Below are 18,235 nucleotides of genomic sequence, written 5' to 3' on the forward strand. Positions count from 1 at the left end.
TTTGGATTGTTATATAGTATATAGTACGGTATACATGTTTGGATTGTTATATATTATACGGTACAGTATACACGTATGGAGTGTTTTATTATAAACAGTACGGTATCCATGTTTGTATTGTTATATAGTATACAGTACGGTATACAGGTTGGATTGTTGTATAGTATACAGTACGGGATACATGTTTGTATTGTTATATAGTATACAGTACGGTATACATGTTTAGATTGTTATATAGTATACATTACGGTATACACGTTTGTATTGTTATATAGTATACAGTACGGTATACATGTTTGTATTGTTATATAGTATACAGTACGGTATACTATATAACAATACAAACGTGTATACCGTAATGTATACTATATAACAATCCAAACATGAATACACGTTTGGATTGCTATATAGTTTACAGTACGGTATACATGTTTGTATTGTTATATGGTATACAGTATGGTATACATGTTTGTATTGTTATATAGTCTACAGTACAGTATACACATTTGGACTGTTATAAAGTATACAGTACGGTATACATATTTGGATTGTTATATAGTATACAGTATGGTATACATGTTTGTATTGTTATATATTATACAGTACAGTATACACGTTTGGATTGCTATATAGTTTACAGTACGGTATTCATGTTTGGATTGTTATATAGTATACAGTACGGTATACACGTTCGGATTGTTGGATGGTATACAGTACGGTATACACATTTTGATTGCTGTTTCGGTCTCGAAACAAAGGCTGAGACTCCTTATTGAAATATGAAGCCACGGTCTATTTTTTATGTTTTATAATATGTCATTACTGCATAAATTATCAAAAAAGGGAAAATTGAGGAAAATGAGTATATATAATCAATTTACAACGACACAATGGAACTCATTTAAAACTACTTGATTATAAGGAAGCTACATTACGATTTACATAAATCAAGTTTATATAACAAAATAACGCAGAACTGTACAAATGGAAACACGACCATTAGATATCTAAATTTATCTCCTTTTCTGTTCGATTAACCTTTAAAAAATTCCCTCGGAGTCTGTCAATGTCACCCTCTCAAATTCGATGATTAAACTACAATTTGACGGTTGCTGACTTGCAATTTTTGAATTTTACAACTTGGTATTGTTTTTATCGAAATTAAAGTATATGTATCTATATGTTCAAAAAACAAACTCAAATTATACGATTCACTAGTCTACTTTACAACACTTCTGGACATATTTCAAGGCTGACTATCGAGATGTTCCATCCTTTTCTTTTTCGGTTTATTTTTAAAGATATAAAGGGCAGGCTGGCATGATAAATCAGTTACATCACATGGGTTTCTGATCGGTAAAACATTGCAACAACTCCTGTTATGAGTTTATAAGGGGAATAAGATACATAACAGTTATATCACGTATACAGAGTACATACAAAACTGGCAATATTTTCTTTCATTTTCCAGTTTTAAATATACAAAATTATGTCGGGAGACCAAGAGTGTACGCAGCGCTCACTTTCGTTGTTATCAACAAATTATCATCTTCAATAGTAAACATTTACCCTGAAGGCTTAACCTATTTTCCCCGATTTGTTGTTTGAAGTTTTTAATATGCGCTCTGGATAATACCATAGCCCTGGAATATATATTTAACCTAAGTGCCCAAGTTCTTTGAAAAACATTCAAGTTCTTTACATATTGGATACTTGTGACCTTAAAAGAGATCAATAACATGCATACAAGGCGTGATATAGCATCTATTTCAAGGCTTATTTAACCTTATTATTCCAGGCCTTCTAAAACTCCATAAGAAGGGGATTATAAGCATGTTTATCATTTTAAACCTATGTTGATATTTCACCCCAACGATTAAAGTTGATCTTTGACCCAACAAAAAGTATAAGAACAAAATGCGCGCTAGCATTTTAAACTCATTTGACCTTGAAAATAGCCAATTTTATCTATATGATTAAGGAATGTATACATCTAGTCCTCCATTTAACATACAACTGGCCAAATAACCTGATCGTGGATCCGAGGGAGCTAATGGAAAGATTTGAAAGCATATACCCACCATCGACCCTAATAAATATTAGAAAAACAACCGTAGCTGGTCTACTTAACATTCCCGAGTATCATGGCTCAAATCCTTATGGTTCATTACGTAACGTTATTTGATATTTTCAAAATATCTGACCCCTGTGACCTTGACATGTTATGATCATTTTCGTGGGGAAATTTGATAAATCGCTAGTGACCTCAAATCATCTTAACTTTTTTTCAGTTCTTATAAAGAAGGAACAGTTGTAGGACATAGAGACGGTGGACAACGGACGCCATTCCATACAATACGCAGACATCGATAAAATGATGTCATCAGACATAATTCCTTTGAGAATTGTGCACAAATGTTCTCGTGCTATGTTGTCTATTAAAAAAATTCAATTAAATGAGAGTTCCATATCATTCCACATTGTAATAATCGTAAGGTAACACTGCTTATTAAGTGCAAGAATGCGAATGACTCTCATCGTCCACATTTATAAAGTATAACACACATTTACAGAAACAAGGGTATAATGACGTACCTACGTTATCCTTAACATAGCCCGAACCAAAAAATCCACCAGCTTTATAGTAACCACTAAAGTAAGCGTCGTAGTTATCGTACTTATATCTTGTTAACATTCTCATGTAGCTGTTTTCTCACCCAAAATCATCTATATTTCGCTAGAAAAATCAAGCATCATATAGGATAAGATACCTAGTTTAATCCGAGTTTAGATTCCTTGTTTCGGCTATCTTTTGTTGTGCTGTTTGTATCTGGTCTGTTCCTCATGGCACACTGACAAATGCGAGTTTGTTTATATATATAAGCACAGATACAAACATATTTTGTCGATACGTGATGCTTCCTAAACAGACTCGGATAGTTTTCTTGTATTGTACATTACAAAATCACATTACGTCATTCGTCTGTATTTGCATCGACCTAAATAAATCTCCTCGCGGTTGAGTACCAGTTCATATTGCAAAGTTTCATTGCCTTCAGAATCCTGCTGACGGTTGCCTGCTCTTGGAATGTTTCGATCCATAGCTTGATGAGCGCCTCTATCACATGTTTAGCTTTGAGGTGATCCATTTCACACATATCTATGTTAGAGACAGACAACCCAAGCTCCAGACACAGGTTGAAGAAATCCTTGCCTATTTTGTCTACCAGAAGCCCAATGTCACTGACCACCAGTCGTCTGTGGAGCCCACGGTTAAATTCCATGTCATCTGCGAAAAAAATGCGGTTGTTAAGTTTCTTCAAGAATAAGAAATATACGGCAAATGCGTCTAACAATGAGACCATTATGTAACAAATTGCAGTAAGTATAGTTCTACTACCCTGCATGTAAAGCAAGATGTCTTTTCTAATGGAATTGTCGAGAATTTAACAGCCTAGTTTATCAACTCAACATTCGTGGTTATTCTTTTCTACAATACTTTCAAAACACTATTTATTTGTCCTTTTGTTTGACAATGGAAACAAGTGTTTACGAATGATCGCAAGGTTATTTTCCAGCCAGATATGATGTACGCACAAGACAAACCTACCGTACAGATTCCCACTTAGTCTCTAGTCTGTCTCTTTATATATACTCTGTACATTATCTGGAGCGACAGTTTTCCACATCATTAGGACTCATATTACAAAGAGTTGCATATTTTCATTTAGCCTCTTTGCGAATTTCCTTATTATCATGATATAAAGGATTAATATCATAACTGTCAGTTACTATATATATAATTAATATCTAAACTTAAGTAGGATGTTGTACAATATGTGTAATACCGAGTGTACTTTATATTTCCAATGATATTGTGGGACTCTTTTTATACAACCTAGAAAAATATATCCATTAGTCATGTTTAAGTAATGGATAAATCACGAGTTGGCGTTGAATCAGCCAGGGAAGGCACTACCTTTCGAGGGCCGAGACCACGGGCTTTCACTGGCTAATCCAACACCAACAAGTGGTTTGTCTTAAAAACTTATCACAATATATACTGAACAAAAAAAGAAACGCACAATTAAATTATGCAATCAATAGCCTATGATATTTTTGGAAATTTGTACAAAATTTTATATCAATATGAAGGGACAAGTCTACTCTTTACAATACTGTAGAAGAAAAGTCTGTGTGACGTCACTCGTGTCATCAGTAGTTACTCAAAGTGGGATACCCGCGAAAAACAAAATGACACTTCAGTACCTGATGTGGGCACCTTTTGCACGAATCCCTGCACGGATTCTCCTATGCATTCAATTCATGAGAACATTTATTCGCCTTAAGGGAATGTTGTTCCATTCTTGTGTTAATGCTGCGATCAACTGGGTGCGGTTAGTTGGGGGGTTTTGGACATGAAGGACATGTGGTTGGAGGATCTGGTCTCTGTATCGAACGGCATTGAGGTTTTGATCCAGGGGGATTTTACTCCACGGGAGATGCCTACCCAAACCATCACAGAAGCCCCACCGAATCTATCGCGTTCAACCACGCATGCGTCGGCGAAACGCTCACCGCGTCTGCGATATACCCTTTTTCTTCCGTCTGACCGATACAGACAGAATCTAGACTCGTCGGTGAACATCACACGCCTCCATCGACTCATCCCAAACCTATTCGGGCCAGTCTGCGCATCCAGTCAAGACGCACTTGCCGCCTTCGTGGTGTCAGAGGTGGCCCGACATAAGGTCGGCGCGCAATGATTCTCTCGGCCCGCAAGCGGTTCCTTGCAGTTTGAGGACTAATGGGTCTGCCATGAGTACCTAAGGTATGCGACGCAGTCTGTTGCGCAAGTGCGACAGTCGAATCGCCCTGTCTTGTCGTGCGGTCGTTACACGCGGACGACCGCTCCTGGGACGATCGGAAACTAACCCAGTAGCACGGAAACGTGTACAGAGACGGTTAATTGTACACGGGCCAATACCAAACTGCCGTGCGACAGCAGTTTGGCTATGACCATCCATCAACATCGCAATTGCTCTACCCCTCTGAATTTGCGTTAAGCGTGGCATCTCAGTCAATGGCGAAATCAAAATGCCAACGTGGAAAAATAATGTGGCTGAACTTAGATTATCCGTTGAAATTATTTGTTTGAAAAAACTTCGGCTTGGCTTTATCACGCCGCGTGATTTGGACTAAAGAAGCTCACAAAGTCACACAATGACATCGTCACGCTTGGCTGATTTTTAGGGTAGATTGTTGAGAAGGGATATCGTTCTTGATGTAATACCTGACCAAATATTCCATTATATCCTTACATCTAAGGTGTACTGCAGGGGGGGGGGGGGGGGGACTTTGTGCGTTTCTTTATTTTGTTCAGTATATTATGATTCTATGGTGAGCCCCAAACAGTTGGTTGAATATTATTAGTGGGACGATGGGATCTTCTGTGAATAGAACTAGAACCTTCACCTGTAAAACGCGTTCACTCGCACATTTGCCATGGTCCACTAATCATCCACACACGTATGAGCAGAGTCAGAGTTGTTCCAAATGTGATACTTAATTAAATGTATTAAGAAAACCTGAGGTGTTCCGATTAATTTTGATGACCAGTACCCCACACAGGTATTCAAGGTCATTTGTGCATATGTAAATGCAAGCATTATCAGACTGGAAGATGTTTTGTATATCACTTAAAAATACTTATAAAAGGCAGCAAGATTCTGTTAATAATACTGTCCTTAGTGCTGTACTTGGCATATAAGGAGAAGAAAGGGTCTGAATAGTAGCTTGCAAAAGTTGTAATACGAACATTAACAAATAAGTTATTTTTTACTAATGAATATTTAACAATGTAAGTATAAATATTGATATCTGGATTCTTGACTAAAAATAATTTGTATGCTATTATCAAAACAATAATCATTCACAAAATCATATTTTGTGGTATTCAAGTTTGATTACAGAAAATATCACATGTTCAATAATACTTTTTTATTCATTGGTCCAACTGCAATTGAAATATTGAGATCAGTAGAAGATAACTTAGAATAACCGGTAGTTTATGCAAACATTTCAATAGTTAATAAACAGCAGTTTTTTGTTGTTTTTATTTCATGTGTTTACACATGAGGCACGGTAGTCTAGTGGTAGGACGCCGGGCTCGTGACCGAAGGGTTGCGGGTTCGAGTCACGGCACTGTGTTGTATCTTTGAGCAAGATACTTTATTCCGCTTCTTTTCTAGTCTACTCAGCTGTAAATGAGTACGTGGTTGGGCAGTGCTAGAATCGTTGAATGCTAGCTGTTAAAGCGGAAATGGCAGCTCCGGCTGTATGCTCCCCAGGGAGTTGAAAAGGTATTGGCTGGTTGCAAAGGCCCTATAACCTCGGATAATAATTTGTGAACCGCTTTGATACGACCTACGAACTAGGTTGCGATAAATTAAAGCGGTATATAAGAATCTCGAATTGTTATTATTTATTATTATTTACATAGAAGTTGGTCAAAGATGGAGCATTACATTCAATGTTTTCTTCTATATTTATTTTTAACTTCTTACATGAGTTCCAAGTTTTTTTAACGTTTTGGGGCGCTTGCCCTGTTCAACTGTTCACATGCAATCCCCGTTTTTATGTTTTGGAGCGCTAGCCCTGTTCAACTGCTGACATTGTTCAAATATCCAACTGTTGGATAAGTAGAGGCCTATTTCTATAGCCAATGAGGAGCTGTTGGATATATGAATAGACCACTACTTTACCAATGCCCTTTCAACTTATTCAATGCCTAGCTGTTAAATATGGAAAATATACAACTAGTAACACAATGGATGAAACTTTCTAAGTTTCATTATCAACCTTTTATATAAATGTCAAATATAGATACTCCCAACAGTCCCTATTTCTATACTTTAGATTCGATATTACCTAGAATGACAGATTCCCAACCAACGGCCTCGCCGAGAGTGTCTGTAGCCATGCCAACCTTCGACATGGCCGTTTTGATTTGACGAAACGTCCCATTAGGGTAGGTGTACGTCCACTTCAAAAACATCTTGGTAATCTGGGTGACAACCGCAAGTCTCCTTGTCTCATGTTCTATGTTCGAGATCTCTGGTAGTGACAGGCCAAGTTCGATGAAGAGTCGCTGACATTTGGACGCTTCGACCATGTAAGACAGACGCCCGAGCTCCTGGGATGTTGGTCTTCTGTCAAGGCATATCTCCTCTGATGCAAAACATATAATAAACATGGATTTTTGAAATTTGGTTCTAGGACCGAAGGAAGCAATGGGGTTTATTTTTAACTATACAAGTATTAAGATTGTCTTCTGTTCCACATAGTTCTTCAAGTAAATGCCGTATGTAATATTTTTATTCGATCAGTTTTCACATGGGAGATTAGTTATTTCATTATTTTTGTATAGCTAAATGCCTATATACCTGATAATTTATATTGATAATTTATACTTACCGTGATTGGATCCCAACCCATGTACTTGTGTGGCATTCTGCAAGATAATAGCCACCAGACAGTAATTGTAATAACACTGTATTGATATCAGATTTTCAATTATTAAATGCACATGTTAAAAACAAAAGTTGTTCTCGTATCATGCTTTATTACTAGTTTGAGTATTGCATTATATTCTAAATATAAAGCCATTTCCATTGTTAAGATATATCCCTTATAATATTTGTTCCTTCTATTCAGAAACGAGGCCAAATTCATACTTTAATATTGTTAGGAATACTGATGTAATATTGAGGGATTATTTCATGCTCATGAATTGCTATTTTGCACCATGAATATATCATTACCTTTGGTATGTCCCAAAACAACAGGTCCGATTGCGTCAGTCGATGTTTTCCTCGACATTCATCTCCTTTACAGGACATGCCTGCCTCTGCGTGAATGACACTGTAGATCTCTACAGGAGTATCGTACGGACTCAAATGAAAGTTACAGTGCAGTTTGTATGTGTACTGAAAGTGTTGCTGGTTACTCATCTGCAGAGTTTCCCGTAAAATCCGCTCCAGAGAGTTTCTAACAAGTGTTCCAGAGTGTGGAGGAAGTTTGGATTCTGAAGGACTGAACAATGTCACAGCAATTGTAGACCGCTCCCAGTGCATCGACAAGATCATTCTGCAGAGCTCATTCACCTCGAAACAGCCAAATCCCCTGTAAAGACAAGTCGTATCGTTTGTCGTCGGCGGGTTTCTTTTGAGTTCGTCTTCTCTGAGTCTTGCTGATAGTGATACTGATATGAAGGTCTTCATGATTGTGGCAAAGACTCGGTGAAAGAGCTCCTCTGGAACAAAGACATCATGAAATATGAAGCATAATGTTTGTGAGACATCAAGATTATTCTGTTTAAGGTTATTGACGTCATCGGTGATATCAGTGATGGTTTCTAACTCCATGAGTTTGCTCGGAATGGTATACTTCTCACTGAAGCGTTCATTTGCTGTTTTGGATTCCGAAATCAGTAGCCGTACTATCAGTCCAAACTTTTCCATCAAAGCCAGGAGAATTGACTTATGGGGCAAGAAAGCTTTATTTTGTTCTAGACTGAGAAGTCTATCGACCAACTTCTGAGTCAACTCGCCCTTTGTCTTGTACTTCTCTAAGTCTTGGGCAAGCACGAGATCGTCTTTTGGAAGAAACTGGTCATCGGTAATCAGGAGACCGAAGCAATCCGCAAGCCACTGGGGGTCGTTGATGACGTAGTCAAACTCCGGAAAATAGATCACAGATCTCGTGCAGTGAAGATACCTACTCAGAAAAAATATGATATTTGTACAACTTCTAGTTTCAATAGCGTATTTGGAAAAGTAGAAAAGACAAAATGACTCAGATATATATATTAATAGTCTGATTTCAATTCATTCATAGTTGCAGTGTATAATAAAACTGTTGTTATTTATTATTAAATAAAGTCGGTCGTTTGGTATAGTTCATAGCAACCATACGAGAACACAGTAGCAAGTAAAGTTCACGGAACGTATTACGCTATTAAGCCGAGTGATAGAACACAGGGTATTCTGACAATTAATGTGACTATAAAGGTGATCGAATGTGAGACAAAGACAACAGTGTCATAATATAGTATAATATTTATCATCCCGAGTCTTACCAGTGTCAGTAATATGTAGACTTAGGTATTGTGTAATAAAGGCATATGAAGTATATGATCGGATCGTGCGAAGGAAGAAAACACTTTGATTATTCAACTAGACACATATGGCAGCATTATTTACTGTAAAAATGTTCATCGACCGACAGAGTTCGTTTGAAAAATCGTTTATAACTCAAAATGAATAAAACTAAGAATAAGAAATCCACGTACTGGCGGAATTCAGGAGAAAGGTTTGATCGATTTGAACTATTATTTCTTTGAACGATTTTTTTATCTGGTTTTGTCTACTAACTATTCGGAAAGGTTCAATGACAAGGAACCTTGTAAAAAAAATGGCACGAGATGACATTTCTTCGTTGGAAGTTTAAGATGTTTCTGTTAAAATGAGGTACAATACTGTTGCTCTAGCTGTGGTGATTGGTTTACCTTCAAAACTTTATTAAGCGAGGACTTAGTAGGGAAAAGTAAACAACGATGAAAGAAAAGGTCGAGTAGAAAAGCAACTGGGCAAGTATCACCAGGTCGATAAATCCAGTTACTAGGAATCTACAACTTCGAAAAATCAACTCCTAATATATCAGGTCACAAACCTACCATACTTTATTTTTTTTATCAGAGGCCTTCAATTTTATTTCAGACAAGTCCGTTTTTGAATATAAGGCCTGACAAAACGGGAAAATTGATGGGATAGAGGAAATCTTTTTTTATGATCCTGATGGTGATAGGGATGAAACTTAAGATAAAGAGAGATTCAAGACTTCTTGTCAGTAAAAAAATCAGCTGTTCAAACATCTACGGCTCCTTTGAAACATTTGGGATGATTGTATTTTATCTCTACTTACTAACAACTTTCTTTTGTTTCCTAACGACTAACTTGACAATACCACACTTTGGGTCTCAGTGTTGAACGTTCGCCCAAGTGTAGAAGGATATTGGTTCCGTCTCCAGAAATGCTAGATGTTATCCCTTGCAATGCGTTCTGAAGGGTAATCGCATCGATAGTTTGACCTGTCGTTGGTATAATGTGACCGTTTGAATACTGTGCACTTGGCACGACATTAAATCGAGTTACTACCTTAAAATCGGCATCAGATCAGAACTATTTATAAGAGGAAAATACACCAACACACCGCATCCAGCGCACATACACACATAAAGGCACACATTAAACACGTGGAAGCACATCCTTAAATGACATTAACTGTTAATAGGACGCTAAACGTCATTAAACTCCCCTTCTATAAAACATGGATGTATATATATACTCACTGCAGAGCCAGTTTGATCTCCTTCACATCGTCCAGTGGTGCCATAGACTCTCGGTTCATTTCAATCACCTCCTCCAATTTCAGTATTCTGGTTCCCTCTTCTCTTAATTTCATTAAATCCATCTCCAGTTTTAGCCATCTGGTAGGGAGTTGTCTGCCCCACTGATCCTGGTGCTCAGCAAATTCCAAGACACACTTTCGCAAATGTGTCAGTTTGTCGTCATCTGTACAGGGAGGAAATGGTGGTGATGGATGCTGGAATCTCTTCCTGAAAAAATGACGCAATCTCAGAAGGATTGGCTTCGTACCTTTACTGTTATCGACTGTACAGAATCTGACATACTTGTGCGATGAAAGTTCTGGGAAACTTGTAATGCTTGACTGTATAGCCTGTACTTGTCTGTCGTAGTCCTGGAACGAGAAGTAAATACATGTTACGTATACACGACATTTTTAAAATTAAATCTACTGCACTTTCTATGAGTAACCAATTGTATCATTTAAATTCTCAAGTTTCTGAATGATTTCAAGGACAAAAAATATCGTTGTTTTGAATATGTTTAGTACTTGAAGTTTCATTGCCTGTGTGATGAAAGCCGGTTTTCATTATCATATCAAAAATGACAATATGTAATAATGACATCACGGACTTCAATCGATGTTTACAGTTATAAAAAGAATGATTACAATATGTACTCAAATTACGTAGACTTACTATCAGTAAATCATGACCAAATATACTAAATTCATCAGAAACAAGGGAAACGTGTAATACCAACATTAAAAGTTCTAGCACTTACTTTGTTTTTCCTCTTCAACTCATCAAGGAAGGTTCCGATGAATATCAATGGCGGATGATGTGTCTTCAATTTGGACACATTTAAGGCTTTTGACGAAAATGTCCCAATCATCCGAATCCATTTCTTTAGTCTATCTGCACTCAACAAGTGTAAATGTCGATGTAAAGCACGATGATAACACATGTTCATTGAACGTATATGTTTAAGATGTAAGTTTAGTATCAGATCCGAACTTGCATAAGTACATGATTGTGTATGTTCACCAATATTACGTTAATTATGAAATATCGATCCTAACCATAACTCCCGACTCTAGGATAAAGGAAGATCTTATTAGATTGCTGCAGAACACTGAGATATTGCAGTGTAAAGTAAGAACAGCCACCATGTTTAAACCGGAAGTATATCAAGCATTACTGATATTGCTTAAACTAAATCAGACAGTTTAGCCATCAATTTGTCAAGCGATCTTGATCTTGGATGAAATCAATGAACTGTTGTGAACTCTTTTGTTGTTGAGGGTCAATTCAAAAATTGGCAGTCTCCAGCCTTGCATATTCAGCTGATGAATGGTCAGACTATTTTAATTTTATTCGAAGCAGTAAGACTAACACTGCGGATCTTAAAAGCTATGAACCTAATATGTTGAATAAAACCGTTTAGAATTTGACAGATTTAGGTTAGAGGGACAAACTTCTAATAACGTGTTCACTGATAGACAAGAATACTGCAACGTTACAAAGTCAGATATTGTTCAGATGAAAATATACAGTTGAATATTTAACTAGATTTTCATAAACCCATATTTTGTTTCAATTAGCATAAATAACTAATTTTCATCGAGTGATTGGAAACGACAACGTGTCAGCGATATCGAATGATTTTATAACCATCAAACTGATTATATGTATTGAATTGTTTAGCTAGGCTTCAACCGTGTATGAAATATGCAGTTAATCGGTTGATCTTAGATTCCTTACAAATATCCATGGATCTATTATATAGCCAAATAGCTGTCTATGAATTAATTTCAGTTAGAGAGTAACGTTGCTTAGTGTCCTTTGAACTTCGACTTATATCATGCGACATCGATCATGTTGTAATCTAAAGAAAACAGCACCCTGTCCGAATGGACTAGCATCATTGATAACGGTGGCTTTACCGTAGTAACATAGTGTTTCTTTGTAACAGTGTTTTCACTGGTTTTATCCTGCAGTGTTTACCGGCCATACGTCTATAAATAGACAATTTGATTCGACTACTGTATGACAGTTTGAGCTCTTAATCAATATCAGATCGAATCCAGGAAATACCGCGCTGTCGGAATCATTTATTGAGACACCATATCGCACTTCCAAAACATTTCGTCTAGGTGCTGAATCAATAAGTAATTTAAAGAGAATTTACTCATAATCCTGTGCTGGCGTATGACATCATTAATAAAATAATATTAACATATCTTAGTAATCATGCATGGATAGTCAAACATACTTCAGGCTATGACTATCTTCAAATTGATTTATTTTGCCACCAAAACCTAGCGTAGAACAATAGAAAAAATAACGAAAAAGAAATTAAATGTCCTGTACCTGAAAGTTTGCAATGCATTTTATCCCTTCCTCAAGCTGTAGCCTTTTTCGAATAAAGCCAATCAAACGACGTTCAGAGCTATATACTTACCACTTGAAATACATCAAAACACTGTTGTCTATCTTTATAAAAAGGTAAAATCTATTCGTACAGGTTTCTTGTCCTCCATAGTATCTTATATTGCTTTGAGTGTCTCTGACAAGCGATTGAAATAACAAATCAAATCATTTATCTCATATAATGGAAAAAATATATTAATTTTCCTAAAAAGGATGAAATACGGAATGTTAATTTACTTACATGTTTCCAGTCTGTCTTTGAGAAAATCGGTCAGTCTGAAGACTAGAAGGTATACGCCATGAGAGGAAATAAATACATTGTGCGAAGTCTGGAACGAAGAGTGTCCACCCATATCCCACAGAGATAGGAATGTGGCATCAGAGCTGGCATGACGTGAAGCTTCCCTGACAGCATCGCATTCAGATAATCTTTCAGTGGTTAGTGGTACAGGATCTTTCGATGAATACTTTTCATTTTGTTCTAATCTTCCTTGTGGTCCCCCTGCAGTGTACAATGAAATGTAAGAACAAAGTTTTAAAAATAGCTGTTTCTGAGTATTATGACTTATTGAACGATTTCTTTACAAGACAAAAAACGTGACATATCGCCATTGATGTCAGATAAACAAACTACTTATTCGTTATCTAGTTGTTAAACATCTCGGAAATAACAGTAAATTACCTGTCCGTAAACCATCTTCTCCCGTTCTCGTTACTCTCGTCATCACTGCACCAATACGTGCTTCTATCACTTTCCTAGTCGAATTATCAGCGTTACGCATCCAGTTGTTAGAATGCCGATCAATTGAGAACAAATCAGGGTATAAGTTAGCTCCCACCGTTGGTCTGCGCAACTTGAGATTGACATATTTATTTTGTAAACGACAACATACTGTTGTTTTACCGGCTCCTTCCTTGCCGGTAAATACAACACGTACGTGTTGATAGATCTCCGTATGTCCTTTAAACAGCGCCAAGTATGTATTTAAGACATCTTAAAAGAAGAAAAACGATAAGAATAACACATTCTCTGTACAAAAAAGGAGCAAAATGCAATCTAAAAGTCGGAAGAAAAGGCAAATAAACTCAAGAAAACATAAACGGTTAAGAGTTAAGAGTCATTGTATATATTAGTCGATAATTATTTAAAGTATTGTTTACAAGTGTTTAATTATGGTAAACACAAACTATCATGATTTTGTTTTACGTTCACAACACTCCTCTCCGTTTTAAAATGGGAAGCAATTTGGGCCAAAAAGAATCCAGCAGCAGTGAAGCCATCAGCTCCCGCACAACGGCACTCCAACATGCCCCCAAGGTCCGTGTCAAGGCAGCCCACAAAGAGAACACACCGCTAGAGCAGAACGGTCCAAATTCCTAAGCATGACCGGTGAACAAACCAAAAACTGTCTATGCTGATATTATATGATCTCCCTTATCACCGTGTTGCTTCAAAGGCTGGCTGCTCCTCCAATTGAAAATCTGATCGAGAAAACCAGCTAGGCCACATCAAAATATCAAAACCTGCTGTGAGACTGTTGACCAAGAACAAACAGCGGTAGCCAAACCATACGTTGTTTCAAGTGACCTCTCAATCAATTCCTCTAATGTCAGTAGTTCTGCACTTCTTGGCGAAACATTTCCCTTCTTGGCAATCCAATTGTTTACCACTGGATATCAGGCCCGGACTTTCTGCTCCTGTCCTGGTCCGCATGGATCCTAGTTCATTGACTGAATTAAAGGGATTTCCAACAGTTCTTTTCCTTGTTCTTCTAACATTGAGCTCACTAAATTCGTCGTACACACTTTCCTGTACAATCGTCCAGGTTTAAAGAACATGGTGAAGTGGGCATTACCAACCGCCTCGAACATTCCAGCCTCGGCAAAATAAATGGTATGACTTCTTCCTCCCAGTTCCTATGTTAACCTCTTTACTTTACTACGGGCCGCCATGACAGATTTCAAATGGCCTATTTCTGTCAGTCTTCAAATGTCCACGTCCATGGGCCTCGCAATGGCAGTTTGCTGCCGTGATCGTCACTAACACGCCAGATCTAAAACGGACTGCCATCGGACCCTCACTTACATATTCGATCATGGCCATGGGGTTCCACATGTCACAATATATCGGATTATTGGTCGATATACATTTAAAATTATATCGACATCATTACGTCTCTCCTAAATCATATGCATTAATATATACCACCGAGCTAGAATCGATGTATTGTTCAGTAGTTCCTTTAGATCGATAAACTACGAAGAAAATATGTTCTATTATATTTCAAAAATATTGAAATAGTTCCGCGTGGTAGAAACAAGTCAGTGACATTTTGTTCACTAAGCGATCAGGAAATATTATAATCGTAATAAATCATTTCATTACACCTTCTCGGTTATGTCACAAATTGGCATGATATAAAGTTCATTATATAATAAATGAACATGTTTATATAATGAAAAATATCCAGAGGCTGTTCTAGGTGACATTGTACGGAAAACAATGTTGTTAGACCTTTGTTAAATTGACACACAATTATATCATTGAGTATTTTAAGGAGTGGAGTCAACCTTGCGTTAAGTTGTGAGGAGACGATTACTTCCACACATGTTAAATGAACTGAATCCTTATTATTTTAACAAACACATTATTATGTAAATAAGGACAAAATGAAACTTTTTTCTTTAGATATCGATCCGTTCTATGCATAAACAATCAGATGATATGTATTTACGTATTGCCATTTGAGGAGATTCATTTATCACTGATTAATCCCATTATGTAAAATGATACCGTTTATCGGAAACACACTGACGAATATAATACAAACGCACTTCATCGTATATAAAAAATAAAATAAAAAATAACATGAAAATCTAATAGGAAAAATATCCAAACACTGCACTATATAGAAATATGAATATTACCGTTTGTCGAATATCAGCAAACCTAAAAGTATTCTTATTGATAAATATTCTAAAGGCTATTCTAAATGAAAATATAAAGAATACCATGTTGTAGAACAGAAGTTGCTATCAATGAGCTATATTTGCAAAATGAAATATATGTATGGTACATCAAGTGACAATTAGTGTATCAATTGAAATATAAAGCTAAGGTAGTGCAAACATGGAATTATATGTGATATATAAAAACCATTGAAGATCCAAGGAAGTTTTCCATTAATGGATCATTCATTGTGTTTGAGAAAGAAATGTCATGAATTAATCTCTATATGTCAAATAATATATTGTGTCACTTACATAATGACGAGTATACTCTCCACAACCCTCATCTCATAGTAAAAATACATTATCTAATAAAAAAAAATATAAATGTTTATCAAGATGGGGCTATACAAGTTGTGAGAACTACAGAACAAAAAAAATCATTAAAATGAAATCATCACTGATATGATATCCTGACGGTCTGGGTCAAAAACAAAAAGGAGAAAATAATAAACGTTATATTATAAATCACCGTTTACATGTATTTATATCATTTCTGTTTCTTATATATCGGTAAATAAGAGTGAATGCTAAGATAAGTTAACAAACAATACGTAAGCAAGGAATCTTTTCGCAACATTATATGAACCGTGATATATCATCAGATGTATATTATTACAACATTATAACTTTGGTAGTTTGCTACGAAATCCCTGTGCATCAGCATATAAGCATAAATATGAAAGCACAAAATATGGAAATATTAAAAGCGTGGAATCAATTTTACGCTATATGGTTAGGACAGAATTAATGCTTCAAAAATCAACTTAACTTAATCTATAATATTTCAACATATACATCGTGTGTGTACTAAGGAGTGAATAGAAACAACAGATAATTTGAAAGTCTTATGAACCGTAATGCATCATCATATGTATATTATTGTCACGATATAATTTATATCGGTGTTTTATTAATCAGTCTATAGATTTTTCAGATATTTCCGGTTGATTGAGACAATTGTTTTTAAATACATGCATTACTGTGTTTATTATTTTAACATGACTGTATTAAACGTGTGTACTTCTTCAATGGAATATTACGTCACTAGTATAAAATTAAAATATGCTTAGATCTTTTGGAATATTTAAGCGTGGATTTACCATTGCGTTATATCGTGAAAAGAAGAGTAATGCTATATATAATACATTTAGTCTAAGGCGATAATATTTCAACACATTAATCTCAATATGTCAAATAATATGTTTTATCACTAACAAACTGCTTATATAATAACAACCATCTTAATCATATAAACAATTACCTGCTTATCTAATGCAATACTTTACAAACGTTTAGTATATCCCTTGAAAATAACAGCATTAATTGAAATACGTGTAGTTTAGGTTGAGCAAACGTTAATTTACAATTGAGATTAAATAATGACTTACCTCCTGTTACGATATCCAGAAGGACCATCAGGGCAGAAATAAAAAGGAGAAAATAGTAAACATTATCTTATAAATAAGTGTAGGCATATATTTATAACATCAATGATTATCATTTAATTAAGCGCATTTTTAACATACTAATGTATGCATACCAGTAAGTTTCAATGCTAAGATACACCAGCAAAATATATAACTATAAACCAAAATCTTAGAGCATCATCATAAGAAATGTGATGTAAAATCGTATGTATATCAAAACATGGTAATAATTGATAACGTCATATTATAAATTAGCCTATATATTCTTAAGATATTTTCAGTGGGTTCAGACAAAAAAAGAAACTAAAATACACACATAACTGTATGCATTGTTTTAACATAATGATATTAAAAACAAAATAGACTAAGTGAATAGTATGAATATGCTATCTGCTAAGACGTTGGTAAATATTTAAAGTCAACATTGGGTTAAATTGCAGGACATTGTCTTAGTTAATAGTATTCAAACTATATATATTTGTAGATCAATAAGAAAAATAAAAAAATATGATATTTAATTCTGTATATATTGTTCCTGCAATGTGTGTTGATAATATAACATTTCAGAATTCACTTATTATTCATGACGATATCTGGAAATATTGTACTCGTGGATCTATCACTGAATTATTCGTTTTTTAATAAAATGACGTTTACTGAACAGATCGCATTCTTTTTTTGTTCTTAAAGCATATATATATATATAAACAAACTTAGCTAAAGTCGTTGTCTGTCGATAAGAGATTGAAGTTTATAACAGTTATCACTGACATACTGGCGAATTAGACATCAACACATTTCCTGGTATCGTCTAATAACATGCTATTCCAATTGAAGAACATCCAAACGCTATTAAAATGAGATTCTATAGAATACCAAGCTGTTAGAAATGTGTTTGTTTAACACAGAACGATATCAATGAGTCTTAGTGTTCAAG

General features: G+C 35.6%; 1 protein-coding gene across 1 annotated transcript; it reads right to left on the reverse strand.

Annotated features, from left to right (window-relative positions):
* Positions 1 to 393: 393 nt before the first annotated feature.
* Positions 394 to 17,459, reverse strand: LOC110462276. Its single transcript, XM_021516185.1, has 9 exons — positions 17,260 to 17,459; positions 13,542 to 13,853; positions 13,101 to 13,361; positions 11,211 to 11,344; positions 10,412 to 10,821; positions 7,824 to 8,778; positions 7,477 to 7,513; positions 6,931 to 7,230; positions 394 to 3,289 (listed from the first exon to the last, which is right to left on the reverse strand). Exons 1-9 carry the CDS (start codon positions 17,285 to 17,287, stop codon positions 3,000 to 3,002), a joined length of 2,727 nt encoding a protein of 908 aa, XP_021371860.1. The 5' UTR covers positions 17,288 to 17,459; the 3' UTR covers positions 394 to 2,999.
* Positions 17,460 to 18,235: the final 776 nt, after the last annotated feature.

The sequence above is a fragment of the Mizuhopecten yessoensis genome, unplaced genomic scaffold (assembly GCF_002113885.1).
Source record: "Mizuhopecten yessoensis strain PY_sf001 unplaced genomic scaffold, ASM211388v2 scaffold1429, whole genome shotgun sequence".
NCBI classification, from domain to species: domain Eukaryota; kingdom Metazoa; phylum Mollusca; class Bivalvia; order Pectinida; family Pectinidae; genus Mizuhopecten; species Mizuhopecten yessoensis.

Bases quoted from the DNA above. Each gene is read 5' to 3' on its own strand.
- LOC110462276 (XM_021516185.1), bottom strand. From the start codon at position 17,287: ATGGTCCTTCTGGATATCGTAACAGGAG. The intron at 13,362-13,541 runs GTAATTTACTGT...TGTACACTGCAG, and splicing joins AGAAGATGGTTTACGGACAG to GGGGACCACAAGGAAGATTA. The intron at 10,822-11,210 runs GTAAGTGCTAGA...TTCTCGTTCCAG, and splicing joins AGTTGAAGAGGAAAAACAAA to GACTACGACAGACAAGTACA.